At 41.4% G+C, this 23,861-nt stretch overlaps 1 protein-coding gene across 1 annotated transcript in view; it reads right to left on the bottom strand.

The window, feature by feature from the left end:
- CRACR2A (calcium release activated channel regulator 2A) overlaps window positions 1-23,861 on the bottom strand; it is a 55,426-nt gene that overhangs the window by 22,709 nt on the left and 8,856 nt on the right. The window contains exons 4-11 of the mRNA XM_032221796.1: window positions 18,782-18,935; window positions 17,054-17,200; window positions 16,102-16,192; window positions 13,355-13,450; window positions 8,492-8,679; window positions 5,418-5,489; window positions 3,111-3,159; window positions 609-697 (exon numbers count right to left, since the gene is read on the bottom strand). Coding sequence (XP_032077687.1) covers window positions 609-697; window positions 3,111-3,159; window positions 5,418-5,489; window positions 8,492-8,679; window positions 13,355-13,450; window positions 16,102-16,192; window positions 17,054-17,200; window positions 18,782-18,935 — 886 coding nt within the window. The remainder of the gene's footprint in view (window positions 1-608; window positions 698-3,110; window positions 3,160-5,417; window positions 5,490-8,491; window positions 8,680-13,354; window positions 13,451-16,101; window positions 16,193-17,053; window positions 17,201-18,781; window positions 18,936-23,861) is intronic.

The following is a 23,861-nucleotide window of genomic DNA, read 5'->3' on the forward strand; positions in this document are numbered from 1 at the left end:
TATGGGATCATTAAAAGGAGATGATGATTAACAATTTAAAATACTACTGGGAATCCTCGACTTACAACAATTTGTTTAATGACTGTTCAAAGTTACGACGACACTGGAAAAAAATGATTTACGACCATTTTTCACACATACGGCTGTTGCATCATCCCCATGAGATTTACATTCGGATGCTTGACAATGGACTCATATTCACGACGGACAACGTCAATGGGGAAATCAGACTCACTTAACAGCCAAGTTATTAATTTAATAACCGCTGTGATTCACTTAACAAATGTGGCAAGAAAGGTGGTAAAAGCGGGCAAAACCCATTTAAGACATTTCTCACTTAGCAACATAAATTGTGGGCTCAATTGTGTGGTCGTAGGTTGAGGAGTGCCTGCATAAGATATCCCATACAAAGTTTCTAGTCGAGGGATATTTCCAGTAAATTCTAAAAATTGCCTTCAAATAAAAACAATACGTTGCAAAAATAATAATTAGCAAAGCGTTTTCCTTGCTCTACTGTGAATACTGTCCAACTCTGTAAGTTATCTTAAAATAATAATAATAATAATAATAATAATAATAATGCGTCCAAGACAAAATGGAAGGCTTACCTCTTCAGTGAACTCCTTCTCTCGATATATTTGCCAATAATTGAGCCTGACCTTTCTTTCCGATGGACAGGGGCCTCAGACCCAGATTTCTGCAGAAATATTGTTTTAAAATGTCAAAATATACTTAATAAAAGAGTAGATTTCATGCCGGCATGTCAAAACTGTATAGATAAGCTTGTTTGTACCAGGTAATCCTCCCCTCATGACCAAAATTGAGCGTGGCATGACAAAACCGCGAAGCCCTTATCCGCGGAGACATAAACACGTCGCTAAAGCCGCGATGTCATCACCGCACGTCATCACCGCTGCGACAACAGCGCGGCAACAGAAGGGCGCTTTAAAACGGCGCCGCGGCAGAAAGCCGATTTCAATTAAGGTAAGGGTTAGGATTAGGTTTAGGGGTTTGTTTTAGGGTTTGTTTTAGGGTTAGGTTTAGGTTTAGGTTTAGGTTTAGGTTTAGGTTTAGGGTTAGGGTTAGGTTTAGGGTTAGGTTTAGGGTACTGAGTGCTTGGGAATGCGCGGATTTGCCCTCCGCGATTATGTCATCGCGGTAGGGTCGCATTTTTCCTTAGCGCTTCGAACGGCGCGAATTAGTCTTCGCGCTTATGTCTCCGTGGATAAGGGCTTCGCAGATTTGTAGTGGAACCAAATTGAGCGCAAAATTTCCATTGCTAAGTGAGACATTTCTTCAGTGAATGTTGCCCTGTTTTACGACCTTTCTTGGCACGGTTGTTAAGTGGGCATTGAAGTTGTTAAGTTAGGGACACAGTTGTTCGGTGAATCCGGCCTCCCCATCAGACCTTGCGTGTCAGGAGGTCGCAAAAGGGGATCCTGTAGATTCTGGGACACTGCAACCGTCATAAATGTGTGTCCATTGTCAAGCGTCCGATTGTAAGTCACATGACCACGGGGATGCTTCAACTATCATACGTGTGGAAAATGGTCGTATGTCACTTTTTTCAGTCTCGTAATTTCGAACGGTCATCAACAAACAGTTGTAAATCGAGGACTACCTGTAGTATTTTACGGTTGCTAATGATTTATAATAGGTTTCTCTTTCAACAGCTACAGGCTGTGTCTCCAGTGTCCATCAGCTTCTAGAAAAATCCTTCTTCCCCCTTGGGGTCATTGATTAGGCAATGGGTATCCATCAGGGCATGAGAAGGATGAAATATCGGTTCTACCACAAAACCGCGGACGACAAAATCACGGTCGACGAAAGCGCGTATGTGACGTCATCACAGCGCGACGAAAAAGATCGAAAAAGATCGAAAAATGTAAAAATAAAGCTAAAACCTTCCCCAAACCTAACCCTAAACCTAACCCTAAACCTAACCCTTAACCTAACCCTAAACCTAACCCTAAACCTAACCCTAAACCTAATCCTTAACGTAACGAAAAACCTAACGCTAACCCTTAACCTAACGCTAAACGTAACGCTAACGCTCTAACCCTAACCCTAACCCTTAACCTAACCCTAACCCTAACCCTTACCTTTATGTGAATCGGCTTGCTGTAATTTAATTTTTATTTCAATTTTTCGATCTTTTTCGTCGCGTTGTGATGACGTCACATACGCGATTTTGTCGACCGCGCTTTTGTGGAACGCGCTTTTGACGGGTCACGGAAATATCTGGTTCTCAAGGCATGGATCCACTGAGTCAGAGGTGGGGAATGATGCAGGGGTGGGTTCCTGCAGGCACTACTGCCGGTTTGCTCATGGGTGCGCAGTGCGCGCATGCGCAGTGCAATAAAAATTCTTCTGAGCATGTGCGGAAGCAAAAAACAAGATGGAGGTGGCTATGGCACCGCCCGGAGAACCACTTCAGGGGCGTGGCAGGCCTGGGTTGCAGCTGGTTCCAGCGACCCAAGCCGCCAAACTACTACCGGTTCGGCCGAAAGGAACCCACCACTGGAAGGATGGAGTTTTTATGACTTGTGCACTTCAACTCCCAGAATTCCTGAGCCAGCATGGCTCCTAGTCAGCATGGCTGGCTCAGAGAATTCTGGGAGTTGAAGTTCACAGAGTGCAAAAGGGCCAGAGTTTCCCCCAGCCCTGCTCTGAGTGGTGGGAGATCTGAGCAAGAGAGAAGTGGCTCATTTCCTTTCTCCTGTGGCATTTTTTATGCGCTCTTCAAAGGCATTAAACAGTAGGAAGAGAGAGATAGGTTGAAATTAAATGAATATGATGCATTCCTCAATTTATAACCATCTTTTCAGCAACTCCAGGCCTCCTGAGGCACCCTGAGGTTCTGCATAAGGACTGCAGTGGGGACAGCCGGGATGCTTTGTTTAATGACAGCAACAACTTAATGACCGTAATTCTGAGCTCAGCTGTGGTCATAAATGGAGGCTTACCTGAATTACAATCTTAATTGTAATCTGCCTGCATTGTCTAAATCGGATGGAATTTAAAGTTTTAAATGTGAAGGTGCAGTTACAGGTTTTGTCTGAGGCCTTCATGTAAAAAATCCCTTTTATCAAAAACAAACAAACCCATACCTGCTGAAGACGTTCGTCACGTTGATCACTTAGATGTTTGTTCCTTTCTCTATGAGGAAGGAAGGAAGGAAGGAAGGAAGGAAGAAAGGAAGGAGGGAGAGAGGGAGGGAGGGAGGGAGGGAGATGGGAATGACAGAAAGAAAAGGAGGGAGGGAGAAAGGAAAGAAAGAAGGATGGAAGGAAATGAGAATGTCAGTTAGGAAAAAAGGAGGGAGGGAGGGAGGAAGGAAAGAAAGAAGGATGGAAAGAAATGGGAATGACAGAAAGAAAAGGAAGGAGGGAGGAAGGAAAGAAAGGATGGAAGGAAAAGAGAATGTCAGTTAGGAAGAAAAGGAGGGAGGGAGAAAGGAAAGAAAGAAGGATGGAAAGAAATGGGAATGACAGAAAGAAAAGGAGGGAGGGAGGAAAGAAAGAAAGAAGGATGGAAGGAAATGGGAATGTCAGGAAGAAAAGGAGGGAGGGAGGATGGAAGGAAGATAAGAAATTAAAGGAAGGGAAGGAGGGAGGGAAGGAGGAGGGAAGGAGATGGGAATGACAGGAAGAAAAGGAAGAAGGATGGAACGAAGATCAGAAAGTAAAGGAAGGGAAGGAGGGAGAGAGGAGGGAAGGAGATGGGAATGTCAGGAAGAAAAGGAGGGAGGGAGGGAGGAAGGAAAGAAGGATGGAAGGAAATGGGAATGACAGAAAGAAAAGGAGGGAGGGAGGAAGGAAGGAAAGAAAGAAGGATGGAAGGAAATGGGAATGACAGAAAGAAAAGGAGGGAGGGAGGGAGGAAGGAAAGAAAGAAGGATGGAAAGAAATGGGAATGACAGAAAGAAAAGGAAGGAGGGAGGAAGGAAAGAAAGGATGGAAGGAAAAGAGAATGTCAGTTAGGAAGAAAAGGAGGGAGGGAGGGAGGAAGGAAAGAAAGAAGGATGGAAGGAAATGGGAATGACAGAAAGAAAAGGAGGGAGGGAGGGAGGGAGGAAGGAAAGAAAGAAGGATGGAAGGAAATGGGAATGACAGAAAGAAAAGGAGGGAGGGAGGGAGGAAGGAAGGAAAGAAAGAGGATGGAAGGAAATGGGAATGTCAGGAAGAAAAGGAGGGGGAAGGGAAGGGAAGGGAAGGGAAGGGGAAGGAAGGAAGGAAGGAAGGAAGGAAGGAAGGAAGGAAGGAAGGAAGGAAGGAGGGAGGGAGGGAGGGAAGGAAAAACACCAAAATTAAAGGGTATCTTTCAAGATTGCCCATTTACCAGTAAACTTTTTCAATTTGGGAGCAGGGTATTTATCCTGGCCAAATGGTTGTATTTTACTCCTGTTTTGTTTTGTGGGGAAATTCTGGGATGCCATTTTTAAAAAGTAGGTTCTGAATACTAGGATTTTGATACCTTTCTTCTACTGGTGAATGACAGAGGGGCTAATTAAGGATGGAGCCAGGAAGACATAAGCAGCTCCGAGCAGCTCTTAAGTTGAAAGCTACAGTGCTCGAAGACAAATGAGACACAGTCAAAATGAATTAGACAAATCAAACTATTAAGAAAATTGGTCAGAAAACAGCTTGGTTTGTTCCGTATTCGATTGGGTCCCTGAGAGGCCTCCCCAAATATCATCCTCCTAGAACCCAAAGTTAGGCAGCCTCCATCTTGAGTCTGCTGCCAGCTGCTCTGGTCGCACAGTAGAGGACGGAGAAAGGAGGGGACCCTCCCTCCCACAACTTAATGGATACAACAGAGATACTACTGGGGCAGGGATGAACCATTTGTCACTTATCAAGATGATTTGGTTCATTTTGAAAGAACTGGCTCATGATTGGAGGTTGCTACTTCATTTTTGCCATTAATGGAAGCCTCACTGGCCTCCCTGTTTCACTGGCCCTTGCAGAATGATACTGGCCTAGATTTTGTGATAAACTAGCTGATAGCCTGGGTATGTATTTATCCCAATCCTGTATTAGAGGGAGCCCCCTTGTGGAGTACTGCGAAGCCGTTACCATGGCAACTTCACTGTGCTGTACAGTGGAAGCCATTTTAAGGCACAAAAGGCTGCATCTTAACAGAATCCAAAATGCACACTATCACTGTCAAAATATAATACTGTAGATATAATTCAGTCCTTTTTATTTTATGATAAAGGTTCCAATTTTACTGGGAAAAATATGTACATGCATTCAATCCCTTTACCTGTTTTTATTTAAACAAATAGCTATGACTTCCTTATACAATGCCGCGATAAAGAACATTCATAAAAAAAGGAAGATCACACACACACACACACACACACACACACGCACGCACACGAAGACACACAAAGCTTGTTTTGGAAATCTTACCTCAAAAAATACAATTGTTTAAGGAGTCCTAATTTCTCCCTCTCTAATATTTCTGTCACTCGACAAACCTCACTGGAGAAGAAATAAAACAAAGGTTTTGTAAAATCCAGTCCGACCTGCTTAGACGAAACACCAACGGAGCTGTGATTTACTCTCTCTTGTTAAGTATTGCACGAATAACTACAGAAGCGGACCAAATTCCTAATTACTGCAGTTTATTTATTGTTAATGAGTACTTTTAATCTAAATCCGGACAGAAAAATTGCTCTTGAGACCCAATAAAAGTAAAGTGAAGATCCAGGGTGGGAAGATCGTTAAACTTGCATTTTATGGAGGGGGGCAGCCCCACAATTTTACAGATGCGCGATTAGTTCAATAAAGCCCTGGAGACGTCCTCAACTTTAACTAAAGCAAAATCAGCAAATTTTATTCTATCTTTTGCTGAACGTTTGTCTGTTCAACTCGCTGTTTATTCTCGCTCCCGGATTATCCAAATCCTAATCTAATAAAAGAGTCAGTTGCGATGTAATCAAATTAACGCTGCTCGTATTAAGAGTCGTTTCAATTTGAGAATAAAAAGAGACTTCTCAAGTTTTTCATTCACTAAAATTCCATGACATGAAAAACAAATACAATAGCAGAGTTGGAAGGGACCTTGGAGGTCTTCTAGTCCAACCCCCTGCCTAGGCAGGAAACCCTATACCACTTCAGACAAATGGCTATCCAACATCTTAAAGACTTCCAGTGTTGGGGCATTCACAACTTCTGGAGGCAAGATGATTAATTGTTCTAACTGTCAGGGAATTTCTCCTCGGTTCTAAGTTGCTTCTCTCCTTGATTAGTTTCCACCCATTGCTTCTTGTCCTGCCCTCAGGTGCTTTGGAGAATAGTTTGACTCCCACTTCTTTGTGGCAACCCCTGAGATATCGGAAGACTGCTATCCTGTCTCCCCTCGTCCTTCTTTTCATTAAACTAGACATACCCAGTTCCTGCAACCGTTCTTCGTATGTTTTAGTCTCCAGTCCCCTAATCCTCTTCATTGCTCTTCTCTGCACTCTTTCTAGAGTCTCCACATCTTTTCTACATCGTGGCGACCAAAACTGAATGCAGTATTCCCATTGTGGCCTTACCAAGGCATTATAAAGTGGTATTAACAATTCACATGATGTTGATTCTATCCCTCTGTTTATGCAGCCTAGAACTGCGTTGGATTTTTTGGCACACGGCTGGCTCATATTTAAATGATTGTCCACTAGGGCTCCAAGATCCCTCTCACCGTTACTCCTATTGAGCCAGGTACCACCTATACCAGTGTTTCTCAACCTTGGCAACTTGAAGATGTCCGGACTTCAACTTCCAGAATTCCCCAGCCAGCAAATGCTGGCTGGGGAATTCTGGGAGTTGAAGTCAGGACATCTTCAAGTTGTCAAGGTTGAGAAACACTGACCTGTACTGTACCTGTCTTAAAAATTGCATTCACATATATTAAAAAAATAAACATGTTCCATTTTTAATTAGTTTGCCTGCTCTTTAATTCTATTTTATAGACATTGGGTATGTTTGCCACCTTGACTTATTTGTAAAAATTATAATGGTGGGATAAATATATATATATATATATATATATATATATATATATATATATACATTCAATTTCATAGCTACTAAGATTGTTGGCTGGGCAGGTACAATTTTGGCCAAGCTGATTAAGGCTCATGTGTCACTTTTACGACTCTCGCGGCATCCCCATAATCAAATGGCCGAAATTTAAGACGCTTGGAAACTGGCTCATAGTTATGGTAGTTGCACCGTCCCAGGGTCACGTGATCCCCTTTTACGACCAAGCGCAGTCAATTGGGGGGGGGGGGAGCCAGATTTAACTTATTCCTGTGACTAACTGCAGAGATTCACTTAACAACCGTGGCAAGAAAGATCATAAAATGGGGCAAAACTCGCTTAACAAACGTCTCACTTAGCAACAGAAATTTTGGGATTCAATCGTGGTTGTAAGTCAAGGACGACCTGTAGTGGAATTACCGCAACACTCACCCATATATATATATATATATTTGTCTAGCTCACATTACAAAGATTCCCAGTTGCAGTTAATAAAAACCTCATTTGGGCAAAATTTCCAGGCCACCCGCAGACTTTTTCCTTCCAGCGGCCACTCTCTGATCAGTATGATTTCATTTGTGTAATAAAGTGTCCTTTTATAAAATCAATCTCCTTAGGTCAGTGATGGGCAACCTTTTTGGCGTGGTGTGTCAAAAATCGGCAAAAAATCGAGCATAACTTGCGTTGTGTGTCACTTCGACAAAAACATAATTTTGCGCAATTTATAGTTTAAACTGGAAAAATATTTACAATTCCTTATGTCTCTCTTTAATTGCTGTTGTACGTTTGTGTTCAGTCTCATTATTCGGTCTTTTATGATATTTCTACTGAGTGGTAACTCAGATATTCTCTTAATAATTGCATCTTTATTCTGCATATCGTGAAATAGAACTGGCGCACATCTTAGGAGAGTTTCTTTAATAAATTCTCCCTCATTAAGCGCTTTTGCATGCTGAGCTATGGAGTGAGCAATGCTCAAACTTGCAGAGTTTAAATTTGTAGAGCCTTTCATAAATTTAAGGATGGAGTTAGATTGGCTCTTATAAAGGTGTAGCTTTACTGCGGTCGTAACCGACAGTCCCAGGAATAGACTCTCTGTGCCGGCCTGACTGGAGAGAGGCGCGCACTGTTCCCGCGCTCCTCTCCTGCGGGTCCTCCCTCGCCGCGCTGATGACGTGTGTGCGCACGGCACGCACGCCTTACCAGCAGCCCCTGCGCTCAGAAAGGGGCGGCGGCGATACAGTAAGTGAGTGTGGGCGGGGGAGATCACACGTCCCGCCCCCCCGTTCCTCCAGCACAGATTCTTTCATCCTCGGCGGCCGTGCAGGAGCCGAGGATGAATCGCATGAAATCCTGTGCGTGTCACCCCAAATGGCTACGCGTGTCAGCACTGACACGCGTGTCATAGGTTCGCCATCACTGCCTTAGGTTAATTCCTCTTTTCTAGAATTACGCACATTTCCTTTTCTTCCTGCAGTTTTTTAGCTTCCTCCTGAAGAATGTCCAACTGCTGTTGAGCAATAATTAACTCCTCGGAGGTTCTCTCCAGCGAATTCAGGAGCTCTTGGTTAGTAACCCTCAATTTGGTATTTTCCGTGGTCGTGTCGCACTTCACATGCTGTAGCTCTTTGCACTGCGTGTCCAGCTGTAAAAAAAAAAAGGAAGAACCGTATTTTTTTTAAAAAAAATTGAATGCGTTTTTATTAATCACAAGTCCATATCACGTGCCCTTGTGACCTCTAGGCTGGAATACTGCAATGTGCTCTACATGGGGCTGCCCTTGAAGAGCATTCAGCGACTTCAGCTAGTCCAGAATGCGGCCGCGCGAGTGATTGTGGGTGCACCTCGATTCACCCACATAACACCTATCCTCTGCGAGCTGCACTGGCTACCTGTTGATCTCCGGGTGCGCTTCAAGGTGCTACTTATCACCTATAAAGCCCTTCATGGTAGTGGGCCTGGGTACTTGAGAGACCGCCTACTGCCAATTACCTCCACCAGACCGATACGATCGCATCGATTAGGCCTCCTCCGAATTCCATCTTCCAGCCAGTGCAGACTGGCAACTACCCGGAGGAGAGCCTTCTCGGTGGCTGCTCCGACCCTTTGGAACGAACTCCCCGTGGAGATTCGGACCCTCACCACCCTCCAGTCCTTCCGCGCCGCTTTAAAGATCTGGCTGTCCCGGCTGGCCTGGGGTTAAGATTGTAGCCCCACCCGAACTGTGTGACTGTTGTGCTCTTTTTTTAACATGTTGTATTGTCTACTGTTTGTCTTCCCCCCCCCCCTTTTGAATTGTGAGCCGCCCTGAGTCCCCCCAGGGAAAAGGGTAGCATACAAATAAAGGAAAAAATCTTAAAAAAAAATAAAAATCTAAAACGCCTCCACAGTGATTTTTTAAAAAAAATCCTTATTGTTTTTAAAACTGTGACAGAAAAGACGAAAACACAAAGATAGCTATAATGCAAATGCATACATTTTTCAGGGGAAAAACATCAACATATAAAATTTTAGCCTCTAGATGTCTCGAAGTCAAATCAATTTTTAAAAAACATTGGCGACTTTCATTTTGATACCCATTCAAAATGTCCCAAAGGTGCTTTTCCAGGAGGCAACTGGACTTTCTTGTTTTTCTTTGAAGACGTTTCGCTCCTTGTCCAAGAAGCTTCTTCAGCTGCAAGAAGCTTCTTCAGAGCTTAAAGTAAAATTTCTGCAAACTGCCAACTGCTAACATTTGTAACACGGTTGTTAAGTGAACCTGGCTTCCCCGTTGACCTTGCTTGTCAGAAAGTCGCAAAAGGGGATCACATGACACCCCCCCCGGGACACCGCAACGGTCATAACTACGAGGCAGTTTCCAAGGGTCAGAATTTTGAACTCTATAGGTTCAAATGAAACGGTATAGGGTTTCCTGCCTAGGCAGGAGGTTGGACTAGAAGACCTCCAAGGTCCCTTCCAACTCTGCTATTGTATTGTATTGAACACATGACCATGGAGATGCTGCCACAGACGTAGGTGTGAAAAATGATCATAAATCAACGCCACTGTAACTTTGAATGGGAAGTAAATATAACTAAATGAACTCTTGTAACTTTCCCAGATTCACTGAACAACCCAACTGAGCAACTGCAGGGATTCACTTAACAGGTGTGGCAAGAAAGGTCTTAAAGTGGGGCAAAATTCACTTAAGAAATGTCTTGCTTAACAACAGAAATTTTAGGCTCCATTGTTGTCGTAAGTCAACAATTTTATATTTTATATATTTTACCTATACTTGAAAGTATGTATGTATGTGTGTGATATGTATGTATGTATGTATGTATGTATGTATGTATGTATATATATATTTATCATATCATTTATTATATATATAATATTTATCAGCACAAATAAAAAAACACAAATATAACAAAGGCAACAGTAAAAATATTGGGTTTCTGTCGTGATGGACTCTTGTGACGAGCCGAATGACAGATGATGGAAGCAGTTAGCTTCCTCCCATAATTGGGGCTTACCAGGGGTTGTAAAAATCTAAAATATATATATATATATATATATATATATATATATATATATATATATATATATATATATTTATTTATATATTTATATATTTATATATATATTTATATTTGTGTGTGTACACACACACACACACACACACACACACACACACACACACACACATATATATATATATATATATATATATATATATATATATGTTGTATTTGTCCTGATAAATAAATAAAGGGAGACTAGTATAGATCTATTTCAAGCTATTTAGCTCTCATCAGCTAGCCATACCCTTACTGGGATTCGAACCTGGGCTGTATTACATGTTAGGCAGATGTCTAACATGTAATACAGCCCAGGTTAGAATCCCAGTAAGGGTATGGCTAGCTGATGAGAGCTAAATAGCTTGAAATAGATCTATACTAGTCTCCCTTTATTTATTTATCAGCACAAATACAACACAAATGTAACAAAAAGGCAACAGTAAAAATATTGGGCTTTCTGTCGTGATGGACTCTTGTGATGAGCCGATGGACAGAGAATGGAAGCAGTTAGCTTCCTCCCATAATTGGGGCTTACCAGGGGTTGTGACACTAAATATATACATACATACATACATACATACATACATACATACATACATACATACAGGTAGGCAGGCAGGCAGGCAGGCATACATACATACATACATACATACATGCAGGTTTTGGTATATTTGGGTCTTTTCCCGTGTAAGATTGAGAGTATCTTGACGACCTCGTCGAAACGTCGCCAAGATACTCTCAATCTTACACGGGAAAAGACCCAAATACACCAAAACCTGCATACCTATACCCGTGAAAATCTACAAATATATATAATTTATACTTGAAAGTTCTTATATATACATACATATATACACATACACACACACACACACACGCATATAAACACACAATGTGTGTGTGTGTTAGAGAGAAAGAGAATGTGTGTGTGTGTGTGTGTGCGGTTGTGTGTAATATATATGCTGGCTTTTGTAATCTGCTTACGTTCAATCAGTTACAGAACCACTTACACTAAATAAATAAATAACATTTCTGAATAAAAGAAAATGTCTTTTTTCTTTCTTCCTTTCTTCTTTTGCGAAATTCAATTATCTTATCATCTAGGTTTAAACCAGCATCGCCATGACAACGTAATAAGGCAGCTGATGGTTGAAACTGGCACTTTTCCCAAAAGAGCACAAATAAAACGAATATGGCCGTGTAGAAGGGAAATGGGGGGGGGAAGCGGCCCGTAAATCCTCCAAGAACAGGGACAACAAGCCAATTGCCTGAACAGGTTATTTTTCAGGCCATGTGAACTGCTCAGTTTACCTACACTTGAACCTTCAAACACTGATAAGCAACATTTGGGATAATTTACAGCTTCCAGTCAGAGCTCTGTTGAGTCAGTTCCGTAGAGGTCAGGCTGATATTTATGTGATACAGATCAACTGGCCAGCTGGCTAAAGAAGTTAAATTCACTATATAAGACTTGAAAAATAAGCAGAGGGCTAAAAAAGTTAAATTCACTATATAAGACTTGAAAAATAAGCAGAGGGCTAAAGAAGTTAAATTCACTATATAAGACTTGAAAAATAAGCAGAGGGCTAAAGAAGTTAAATTCACTATATAAGACTTGAAAAATAAGCAGAGGGCATTGCAATCTGAGGGGGCTGCTCAAAGAGAAAGAACAAACCAATTATTATACTATTTTGGGAATCTTTTTACCGGTGGTTAGAGAATAGACATGAGAATTAATAGTGAAAGGAGTTATCTAAAATAGAAAATGTATTAACAGTCAAAATAACTAATAAGATTTAAATAAATTACAGCGGGATTGTTATAATATTAGATACTTAAGATATTGGAAATTAAGCTAGGATGAGATTAAATAATGAATAAGATTGTATATTTTATTGTTGGCACAAAATATTTATACCCAGATGACACACTGGTTAATGGAAAATGGATTGTTTATATAAAAAAATAAAATAAAAAAATATTTTTAAAAAAGGATTTGTTCCAGAGGCCCTATGGGTCAGGCAGTGTGGTGTCTTTTAAGTTTTCCTCTTTCTTTCCTATCAGAGGAAACAGAAGAAATGAAATTCTTTGCTTTTTTAGAGTGTTAAATTTATATTTATTTATATTTGGGCAGACAAGGTTGCCTTGATAAAAAAAAAAAACTTTGTTTTTTCGACTTTTTGTCCAGTGGCGTATTCCAGAAAGCAAGCAAACCATCGCAAAATACAAGTACTCGGTTTAGGAACTACCATGGAGCCCCCAAATTTTCTGTTGCTAAGCAAAACAGACGTTAAAGGGAATTTTGCCCCTATTTTGCGACCTCTCTCGCCACAGCTGGTAAGAGAATCCCTGCAGTCGTTACGATAGTAACACGGTTGTTAAGTGAATCTGGCTTTTCCCCGTCGACTTTTCAAAAAGTCGCAAAAGGGGATCGCACAGCTCAGTCCGCAACCGTCATAAATATGAGTCAGTTGCCTAGATTTTGGTAGCATCCATGGGGGAACGCTGCAATGGTTGTAAGTGTGAAAAAGGGTCGTAAGTCACTTTTTTTTCCAGTGCCGTTGTGGTCGCTTTGAACGGTCACTCGATGAACTGTTGTAACTCAAGGAATACCTGTACAAGCATGGCCAATTTAGGACTTGGTTCAAGGCTAACGGGCTTTATTACAAGTGCAGCTAAAAAGATACAGCAGAACTGCCACCGTATGGCTGAGCTCACTTAAAAATCTGCTGCGATTACAACACCATAATTTCTACCTACTATTTTCTGCCGTTGAGTCAGTTGCTCGAATTCCTTCTCCTTTTCCACAAGTTTTTGTTCCAGTTCCTGCTGTCGGGACTGGAACCTCTCAGCGCCCTGCAAATTTGGGAAAGAAGTTTAAACAATTAGTCCCTTTTAATAATTGAACAATACAGCCCAAAGATGGGACAAGCATTTCGTATTGACTTGTCAGTACCTACATTACAATAACACGGTTGAAAATCAGCCTCAAATATAAGATCTAGCAAGAGCATTAAGCATATAATGTATGCGGGAAATTATCTCTGTCTATAACTATATCACCTATATCTATATCTAATCTATCTCTATCTCCTATCTATCTATCTATCTATCATCTATCTATCTATCTATCTATCTATCTATCTATCTATCTATCTATCTATCTATCTATCATCTATCTATCTATCTATCTATCATCTGATCATATCTATCTATCTATCTATCTATCTATCTGATCATATCTATCTAATCATATCTATCTAATCATATCTATCTATCTATCTATCTGATCATATCTATCTATCTATCTATCTATCTATCTATCTATCTATCTATCTATCTATCTATCTATCCTATCATCTCTCTTATCTAGCTATCATCTATATCATCTATAATTTCTATCTATCTATCCTATCATCTATCTCTTATCTATCTATCATCTATATCATCTATAATATCTATCTATCTATCTATCTATCTATCTATCTATCTATCTATCTATTATTTATAGCTATCTATCTATATCATTTATACCTATCTATCTAATCTATTTCAGCTATCTATATCATTTATATCTTTATCTAGATCTATCTATCATTTATAGCTATCTATTTATATCTTCTATATCATCTATCTATCTATCTGATCATATCTATCTATCTATCTATCTATCTATCTATCTATCTATCTATCTATCTATCTGATCATATCTATCTAAACATATCTATCTATCTATCTATCTATCTAATCATATCTATCTATCTATCATCTGATCATATCTATCTATCTATCTATCTATCATCTATCTATCTATTATTTATAGCTATCTATCTATATCATTTATAGCTATCTATCTAATCTATTTCAGCTATCTATATCATTTATATCTTTATCTAGATCTATCTATCATTTATAGCTATCTATTTATATCTTCTATATCATCTATCTATCTATCTGATCATATCTATCTATCTATCTATCTATCTATCTATCTATCTGATCATATCTATCTAAACATATCTATCTATCTATCTAATCATATCTATCTATCTATCATCTGATCATATCTATCTATCTATCTATCTATCTATCTATCCGATCATATCTATCTATCTGATCATATCTATCTATCTGATCATATCTATCTATCTATCTATCTATCTATCTATCTATCTATCTATCTATCTATCTGATCATATCTATCTAAACATATCTATCTATCTATCTAATCATATCTATCTATCTATCATCTGATCATATCTATCTATCTATCTATCTATCTATCTATCTATCATCTATCTATTATTTATAGCTATCTATCTATATCATTTATAGCTATCTATCTAATCTATTTCAGCTATCTATATCATTTATATCTTTATCTAGATCTATCTATCATTTATAGCTATCTATTTATATCTTCTATATCATCTATCTATCTATCTGATCATATCTATCTATCTATCTATCTATCTATCTATCTATCTATCTATCTATCTATCTATCTGATCATATCTATCTAAACATATCTATCTATCTATCTAATCATATCTATCTATCTATCTAATCATATCTATCTATCTATCATCTGATCATATCTATCTATCTATCTATCTATCTATCCGATCATATCTATCTATCTGATCCTATCTATCTATCTATCTATCTATCTATCTATCTATCTATCTATCTATCATCTAATCATATCTATCTGATCATATCTATCATCTATTCATATCTATCTAATCATATCTATCTAATCATATCTATCTAATCATATCTATCTATCTATCTATCTATCTATCTATCATCTATCTATCTGATCATATCTATCTGATTCTGTCTGTCTGTCTGTCTGTCTGTCTGTCTGTCTATCTATCTATCTGATCATATCTATCTATCATCTATCTATCTATCTATCTATCTATCTATCTATCTATCTATCATCTAATCATATCTATCTAATCATATCTATCTAATCATATCTATCTAATCATATCTATCTATCTATCTCTCATCTATCTATCTATCTATCTATCTATCTATCTATCTATCTATCTATCTATATAAATGATTGTGTGTGTGTGTGTTTGTGTGTTCTAGCATAACTGGAACGTCTCAAGCAATTTCAACCAAACTTGATACACAGATGACTTACTCTCTCGAAACAAATACTGTGGAGGTAAAACACCTCTAATACCCTGGGGGAGGGGGGAAGGTTCTGTTAAGATACAGCCTATTGTGCCTTAAAATGGTTTCTACTGTACTGCCTTAAAATGGCTTCTTTTACAGCGCTGTGGAGTTGCCATGGTAACGGCGTCACAGTACTCCACAAGGGGGCTCCCTCTGGTAATTCATTCTATAAATGGAATGATTTCAGCACTTTAACTCATATCTTAAACAAACCATTTATTTTGCTACTTTTACTTCTATAGCGTGGGAATAACTCTGTACTCATACGCTACATCCATCTGTCCTTTAACATCCATCTTAAGAAATACACTTGCCTCCAACACAACTTTTTCTTTCTCGGTTTTGATCTGCTGCTCCATTTCTTCATACAGATGCTGGATTTCATCATCGTAGGCAGACATTTTGCTGATATGGGATGTTTTAAAAATACGATAAATTACCTCTGGGTTGGAGCATCAGCAAAAAGGAGAGACGAGAAACCAGATAATAATAAAGGCGATAATAACCGGTTCCTTTTGAGGGACAGTCCAGTGCGAATAGGTAGGAAAATGTACCAGATAAACCTACAGCTGCTTCGCAAATCACACTCAGGAACATTTCCATATAGGGAGGGTCTTGGGGGGTGGAAGAGGCCATTTTCACCCTCCCCAGGCTCCTGGAAAGCCTCTGGAGCCTCGGAAGGGCAAAAAACGGACCTAGCGGGCCCACCGGAAGTCAGAAAACGGTCCGTTTCCGGCCACCGGAGGGCCTCCGGGGGGGCGGGGGTGGCCGTTTTTGCCTTCCCCAGGCTCCGAGAAAGCCGTGAGCACATTGGGGGGGGGGTGTCACATGCACATGTGAAGGAGGCACGCCACGGGGAGCATTAAATTATGGGAGTGGGAACACAAGAACAGTGCGTGCCCCTGTGCTTTTGGCACCTGAGGTGAAAAATGTTTACCATCACTGAACCTTAATAACTGTGGCAAGAAAGGCAAAATTCCCTTAGTAAGTGTCTTGCTTAGCCACAGAAATGTTGGGACTCAACTGTAACTGTAAATCGAGGAGTATCTGTACATCCTAGACGCAGGTTTTACGGGCAGTTAACGGGGATGGATATTATACTCGTCGCGGGGCCAAAAGCCTCATGCGGGTGCCATAAAACCGGCTGCCGTAGCCTTCGACATGCGTTACACATTCATGGGGATGTTTCTGTCCCAAAAGAATCCCAGTGAAAGAAACCTGAGGTAAATCCCCCGCGAGAAAAGCTCTCGTAAAAGAAGCGCTTACTTTTGCAGGGCGCACTCCAAGGTGTTCTTTTCATCGTCAGCTTCGTGGAGCTGAGAGAAGATTTTTGTCAGGAATTCTTCGAAATTGGAAAGTAGGTGAGGCTCATGTTTCCTCAGGTGCAACCAGAGTTTCTTCACATCGTCTTCACTGGGGCGGGGGGGCGGGGGAGAGATAAAAGAAAAGCAAAGAAAATGCAGATTAGGATCTAATTCTCAAAGGTTTTTCAGTAGAAAATAGAATTTTAGCATTCTGGTACCATAAAGTAAGGATCCTGAGGATAGATGAAAGAATCAGTGGCTTTTTCCTTTCCTTTTTTCCCCAATTCTGATTTTATTTATTTATTGAACTTACGTGATCTTCCATCTTAAACCTAAGGCTGTAGGCAGCGGACAGAGAATAACAATTAGATATTTTAAAAAATCCTTCTAAAAGTAAATCCAGGTAGTTTTTGACTTGCAACCATAACTGAACCCAAAACCTCCAATCATGGAGCACCCACAATTTCTGGAGGCCAGCTGTTCCACTGATTAATTGTTCTCACTCATTACTTCAGGGCAACAAGTGGAAAGAAACATTCTAGAGGATTCTGTTTTCCACTGTGGGAATCCCAAAGCCCTTTCATTACATCATCACCCAGCAAAAGTCAACCAAGCTTGGGACTCAGGACGGCCTTCAGAGTTGCCCCTGCATGGGCCCATGGGAGTGTGACAACCAACCAGAATACAAGCTCAAAGTCAAATCCCAACAGAGGATATAAATCTCTCTCTCTCTCTCTCTCTCTCTCTCTCTCTCTCCCTCCCTCCCTCCCTCCCTCTTTCTCTCTCTCAAACTCTCAATCTCTCTCTCTCTCAATCTCTCTCTCTCTCCCTCCGTCTCTTTCTCTCTCTCAAACTCTCTCAATCTCTCTCTCTCTCAAACTCTCTCAATCTCTCTCTCTCTCTCTCCCTCCCTGTCTCTTTCTCTCTCACAAATTCTCTCTCTCTCTCTCTCAAACTTCTCAATCTCTGTCTCTCTGTGTCTCTATCTGTCTCTGTCTGTCTGTCTCTGTCTCTTTCTCTCTCTCAATCTCTCTCAAACTCTCTCTGTCTCTGTCTGTCTGTCTGTCTTTGTCTGTCTCTGTGTCTCTCTCTATCTGTCTGTCTCTTTCTCTCTCTCAATCTCTCTCTTTCTCTGTCTCTCAGTGTCTCTCCGTCTCTCTCAGTCTCTGTCTGTCTCTCTCTGTCTGTCTGTCTCTCTCAAAATCTCTCAATCTCTCTCTGTCTCTCTCTTTCTGTGGTCCTGTTCACCATTAAAACCATCTTTCCAAACAGCCACCATTGTTTCCAGTGCCAGAGACTTGAGATGTTATTTGGAGCACTGACATAGGGGATAAGATAGGAGAGGTTTCTGCAGGGCAAGGCTGAGGGAGAGAAGGGGAGAAGAGAGGCCGATTGTAACTACTCATTAATTTTCAACCTGTAAGGGTTGATTTATCAAGCCTGATCACATAGTTTCATAGCCGAGCATAGGTATTCAGCTAGTTATAAATATGTTCTTTTTCCCTCCAATGATATTTTAAACAAGTCTGGAACTGGGTTTTCTTGCACAGGTGGATATATTTTTTCAACCTGGATATAAAGCAGCATTCGTACACACCTGACCTTTTCCCAGGCCAAAACAGCAGAAATCAGAAGGACAGCGTTTCTGCGCTTCTTCTGCCTCTCCACTGCCTTCAGCAGCCATACTTACTCCTTCAAGATATTCTGGGCTCCAAGTTGTTCCACGAGATTTGAAAACTGTTCTTCTTCTTCATTGTCGGCCGCGACGCTTTCTTTCGATTTAGGGTGAAAGCCAGTTTCACTGACCTCAGCAAAGGATTCCTTCCTCCCAGACAAAAACTGGCCTGCAGGTTTAAAAAAAAAGATTTAATATAATATAATAACAGGGTTGGAAGGGACCTTGGAGGTCTTCCAATCCAACCCCGCGCTGAGGCAGGAACCCCTACACCACTTCAGACAGATGGTTATCTAATGCCTTCTTCAAAACTTCCAGTGTTGAAGCATTCACAACTTCTGGAGGCAAGTTTTTTCCACTGATTAATTGTTCTAACTGTCAGGAAATTTCTCCTTAGTTCTAAGTTGCTTCTCTCCTTGATTAGTTTCCACCCATTGCTTCTTGTCCTGCCCTCAGGTGCTTTGGAGAATAGCTTCGCTCCCCAGTGGTGGGATTCAATTTTTTTTACTACTGGTTCTGTGGGTGTGGCTTGGTGGGCATGGCGTGGCTTGGTGGGTGTGGCTTGGTGGGCATGGCGTGGTTTGGTGGGTGTGGCTTGGTGGGTGTGGCTTGTTGGGTGTGGCTTGATGGGAGTGGCAGGGGAAGGTTACTGCAAAATTCCCATTTCCTCCGGATCAGCTGGGACGTGGGAGGCTGGGAATAGACGGGGGCGGGGCCTGTCAGAGGCGGTATTTACTGGATCTCTGAACTACTCATGATTTCCATTTTCTGATAAAGTTTGCAACAGAAGAACATTAAAATTCTACAAATTGTTTCCAGGTATACGAAGTTAGCACCCACCTCTCTCCTAGAAAAATGAAATATTTTAGGAAATATTAAAAAGGCAGAGTATTATATTTCCCTGGGTGAGAGAAAAGGAGAAACATGTTTTAAAGACAAAGCAGCTCCCTGCAGCTTCCTGCCCCCAACCCACCCACTTTTGTCAATGGGCCATTAAGGCCTGAGCCAGTCTATTCTACATTACAAAGATCTACCTACTTCAGGCAGAGCCATAATAGGAATTCCAAAGACCTTTCATTACATCATCACCCAGCAAGAGTCAACCAAGCTTAGGACAGCCTACAGAATTACCCCTGCATGATCCCCATGGGAATCTGACCACCAATCAGAGTGCATTTCTTGCACAGGAGTGGGTGGATCAGTTGTGGCGCCCAGAGAGGGCATAAAACCAGGGCACTCTCAGCATCTTTGCCCAGCATCTCAAACCATTGTGGTCCTTGTCCACCATTAAAACCATCTTTCCAAACAGCCTCCATGTTTCCAGTGTCTTTCTCCCCACTTGGAACTGAATCCAGATGGACGTTTCTTCCAATATAAGGTAGTGCTTGACTTACAACAGTTCGTTTAATGGCTGTTCAAAGTTGCAACAGCCCTGAAAGTTACTTATGACCATTTCACGCTTACGACCGTTGCAGCATCCCCATGGCCACGTAAACAAAATTCAGCCTCTTGCCAACTGATTCACATTTATGACTGGTCGCAGCATCCCAGGGTCACTGGGACCGTGTGAAAGCAAAGACAATGAGGAAGCCAGATTCACTTCATAGCAATAGCACTTAGATGTATACACTGCTTTTAAAACCCTCTCTAAGCGGTTTACAGAATCAGCCTATTGTTCCCTTCCCCCCGCCCCAACAATCTGAGTCCTCATTTTACCCATCTTGGAAGGACGGAAGGCTGAGTCAGCTTTGAGCCTGGTGAGATTTGAACTGACAAATTGCAGGCAGCTGGCAGTCAGCAGAAGTAGCCCTGCAGTACTTGCACTCTAACCACTGCGCCACCATGGGGCTCAATAACAACTGCGTTATTTGAACCACTTGAGTGATTCACTCAAACGAGAAAAGTTGCAAAATGGGACAGGAGCTCACTTAAGAGATTTCTGACTTAACGACATAAAATGTTGGGCTCAATTGCGATTGGACGTTGAGGACTGCCTGAAAAACGGGGCCAAGCTCGCTGAACAACTGTCTCGCTTAGCAATGGACATTTGGGCTCAATTGTGGTCGTAAGTCAAGGACTACCGGTATATTAAATCTTTCCAAAAGAGCAGAAGGACTTAGGTTTTCGATATACAGGATGACAAATAGATAACCGGGTCGCTTAAATGGCCTGGCAGCATCTCATGGCGTGAACACTTTTATTGAGCACCTCTAGCAATAAAAGCTCTATTAAAGTCTCCATTAAATCACCGATCACTGTTTAAATCTCCATTAAATCACCCAGATACTTATAATTGAGCTGCAGGCTAAGCATCTATGAAGGCAGAGGTGTCAAACTCAAGGCCCCTGGGCCGGATCCGGCTCACAGACTGCTTAGATCTGGCACGCGGGCCACCCTGGAAACAGGGTAGGACCAGCTTGCGGTGTCTCTGCCAGCGAAAACGGAGCCCGGAAGGGATGCACCCCACCCCTCTGGCCTCCGTTTTTGGCTGCAACGTCCTCCTGCAGCTCTCTGCCATCCCCACCCCAACCCCGAGCTCAGTTTTTGCTGAAAGACGGCTAGCAAAAGCAACTAAAAGCGAAACAGAACAAAAGGAGAAATGTTTTCCCTTTTGCACCTGAGCATCCAAGGAGGGGCAAGAAATGAGAAAGGGAAAGAGGAAGGAGAAAGAAAAAGAAGGGAAGATGGGAAGAGAGCAGTGGTGGGATTCAAACATTTTTGCATGAAATGCCAGTATGTGGTTATGTATTAAATCTTGGTATGTTTTATGATGAAGGACGTTTAAATAATCATAGTCAAATAAAAGTGGAGGTATGATGATGGTAATATAATAAATATCCGAGTTAAGATATTAGAATTAATATGAATTATATTTGATGATGGTGGAGGAGCTGCACAAAAGCCTTTTGTAACCAACTGATACACTTTCTACAGTATGTAAAAAAGGAGGATTTGTATGTTTGTTTTGAAAATAAAAATGTATTTAAAAAAAAACATTTTTACTGTGGGCGTGGCTTGGTGGGCACGGCTTGTTGGGCATGGCAGGGGAAGGATACTGTAAAATCCCATTCCCTCCCCACTCCAGGGGAAGGATACTGCCAAATCCCCATTTCCTCCCGATCAGCTGGGACTCGGGAGTCAGAGAATAGATGAGGGCGTGGCCAGCCAGAGGTTGTATTTACCGGTTCGCCAAACTACTCAAAATTTCCGCTACCGGTTCTCCAGAACTGGTCAGAACCTGCTGAATACCACCTCTGGATGGGAGCAAAGAAGGAAAAAAATATGGAAAGAGGGGAAGGAAGAAGAAAGGAGAATGGGAAAGGGAAGGAAGATTATGAGAGGGAGGGAGGGTGTGAGGGAAATCCTGCCTTAGCACAGATGCCCCCAACATGAGTGATGTTGAGCTAGCCACGCCCCCCCCAAGGTCAAATACAACCCTGATGCAGCCCTCAATGAAATCAAGTTTGACACCCCTATACTAAAGTGAGCCTTGTCCCTTGAGGTTGGATAACAAAGAGGACACTGCTGAATACTTTGGTCCTTTGGGATGTCTTCTGAGAAAAGCAACTGGTTGTGGCGGAAGGAAGGAAGGAAGGAAGGAAGGAAGGAAGGAAGGAAGGAAGGAAGGAAGGAAAGAAAGAAAGAAACTAAGCCATCCCAACCGAGGCTGGGGGATTAGTCATCCAGGATATAGGAAGGAACTGAATCCACAGTGTGTTAAATGTGGAAAGTAAACAGAGAGAATTGTAGGATGCACGAACAACTAAGGGAATGAGGTAAGCCTAGCCTATCGAAGAGAAGGATTAGGGGAGACATGATGACTGTCTTCCAGTATTGGGGGGCTCTCACAGAGAACAGGGGGGTCAACTTATTCTCCAAAGCAGCAGAGGGCCTAAGAAGTAGTGGGTGGAAACTTTTTTTTTTTTTTTGCAAAAAGTTTTTTCCTTTCAAATTCATTCTTAGATATACATTCTTATAATTGTTATTTAACATATGTCAATATCATTTTTCCACCTGTATATTTATATTTTTATATTTTCTTATTTCCCCTCCCCTATTTTAATCATGTGTCGTCTTGAGATATTTATTTTTCTTTCTATTTATACCTTTTTTCAAGCCACTCGTAAAATCACCCCCATGTCCTGTTAGTACACTGATTCCTCTTTGTCTTTTATTCTCAATGTCAACCTATTCATTTCTGCACAGTCTAATATTTTCTTTATTATACTCCCCTTCCGATGGGATTTTGTCTGCTATGGGGTGGAAACTTGTTAAAGAGAGATCCAGAGGTCTCTAGATCGATCGAGAGATCGAGAAAACCCTAGAAGAAGTAAGGAGAAATTTCCTGACAGTGAGGACAATGAAGCAATGAAGCAACCCAAAGAAAGGAATGTCTCAATTAAAGGATCCCATGAGCTGCGGTGGCGCAGTGGTTAGAGTGCAGTACTGCAGGCTACCTCCACTGACCACCATCTGCCTGCAACTTAGCAGTTCGAATCTCATCAGGCTCAAGGTTGACTCAACTTTCCATCCTTCCGAGGTGAGTAAAGAGGACTCAGATTGTTTGGGGGCAATAAGCTGACTCTGTAAACCGCTTAGAGAAGTATTACGTATATACTCGAGTATAGGCCGGCCCGAATATAAGCCGAGGCACCTAATTTTACCACAAAAAACTGGAAAAGTTATTGACTCGAGTATAAGCCTAGGGTGGGAAATGCAGCAGCTACCGGTAAATTTCAAAAATAAAAATAGATACCAATAATGTTTTTGAATATTTATTTCAAAGAAAAACAGTAAACTAGCTCTGGGACATCATTATGTGGCTGCTTGCCATAACAAGGAGGAGGTGGGACATCGTTGCAGAGCGGCAGGAGGGGGAGGAAGGGGAATCGTAAGACAGCCCTGCATTACATTAGAACGTGAGGAGGGGGGATGGTGTGGTGCGCGCTGCGCGGCAAACTGACACAGAGGGAAGGGAAACTCACAGGGGCGCCGGGCCATTCACGAGCGTCACCCAGCGGCATGGCCCCGCCCCTTTTTCTCCTCCATTTCGGGCAAATTTTTCACTGACTCGAGTATAAGCCGGCGGCTTTTT

Source organism: Thamnophis elegans, chromosome 7 (assembly GCF_009769535.1).
Source record: "Thamnophis elegans isolate rThaEle1 chromosome 7, rThaEle1.pri, whole genome shotgun sequence".
Classification (NCBI taxonomy): domain Eukaryota; kingdom Metazoa; phylum Chordata; class Lepidosauria; order Squamata; family Colubridae; genus Thamnophis; species Thamnophis elegans.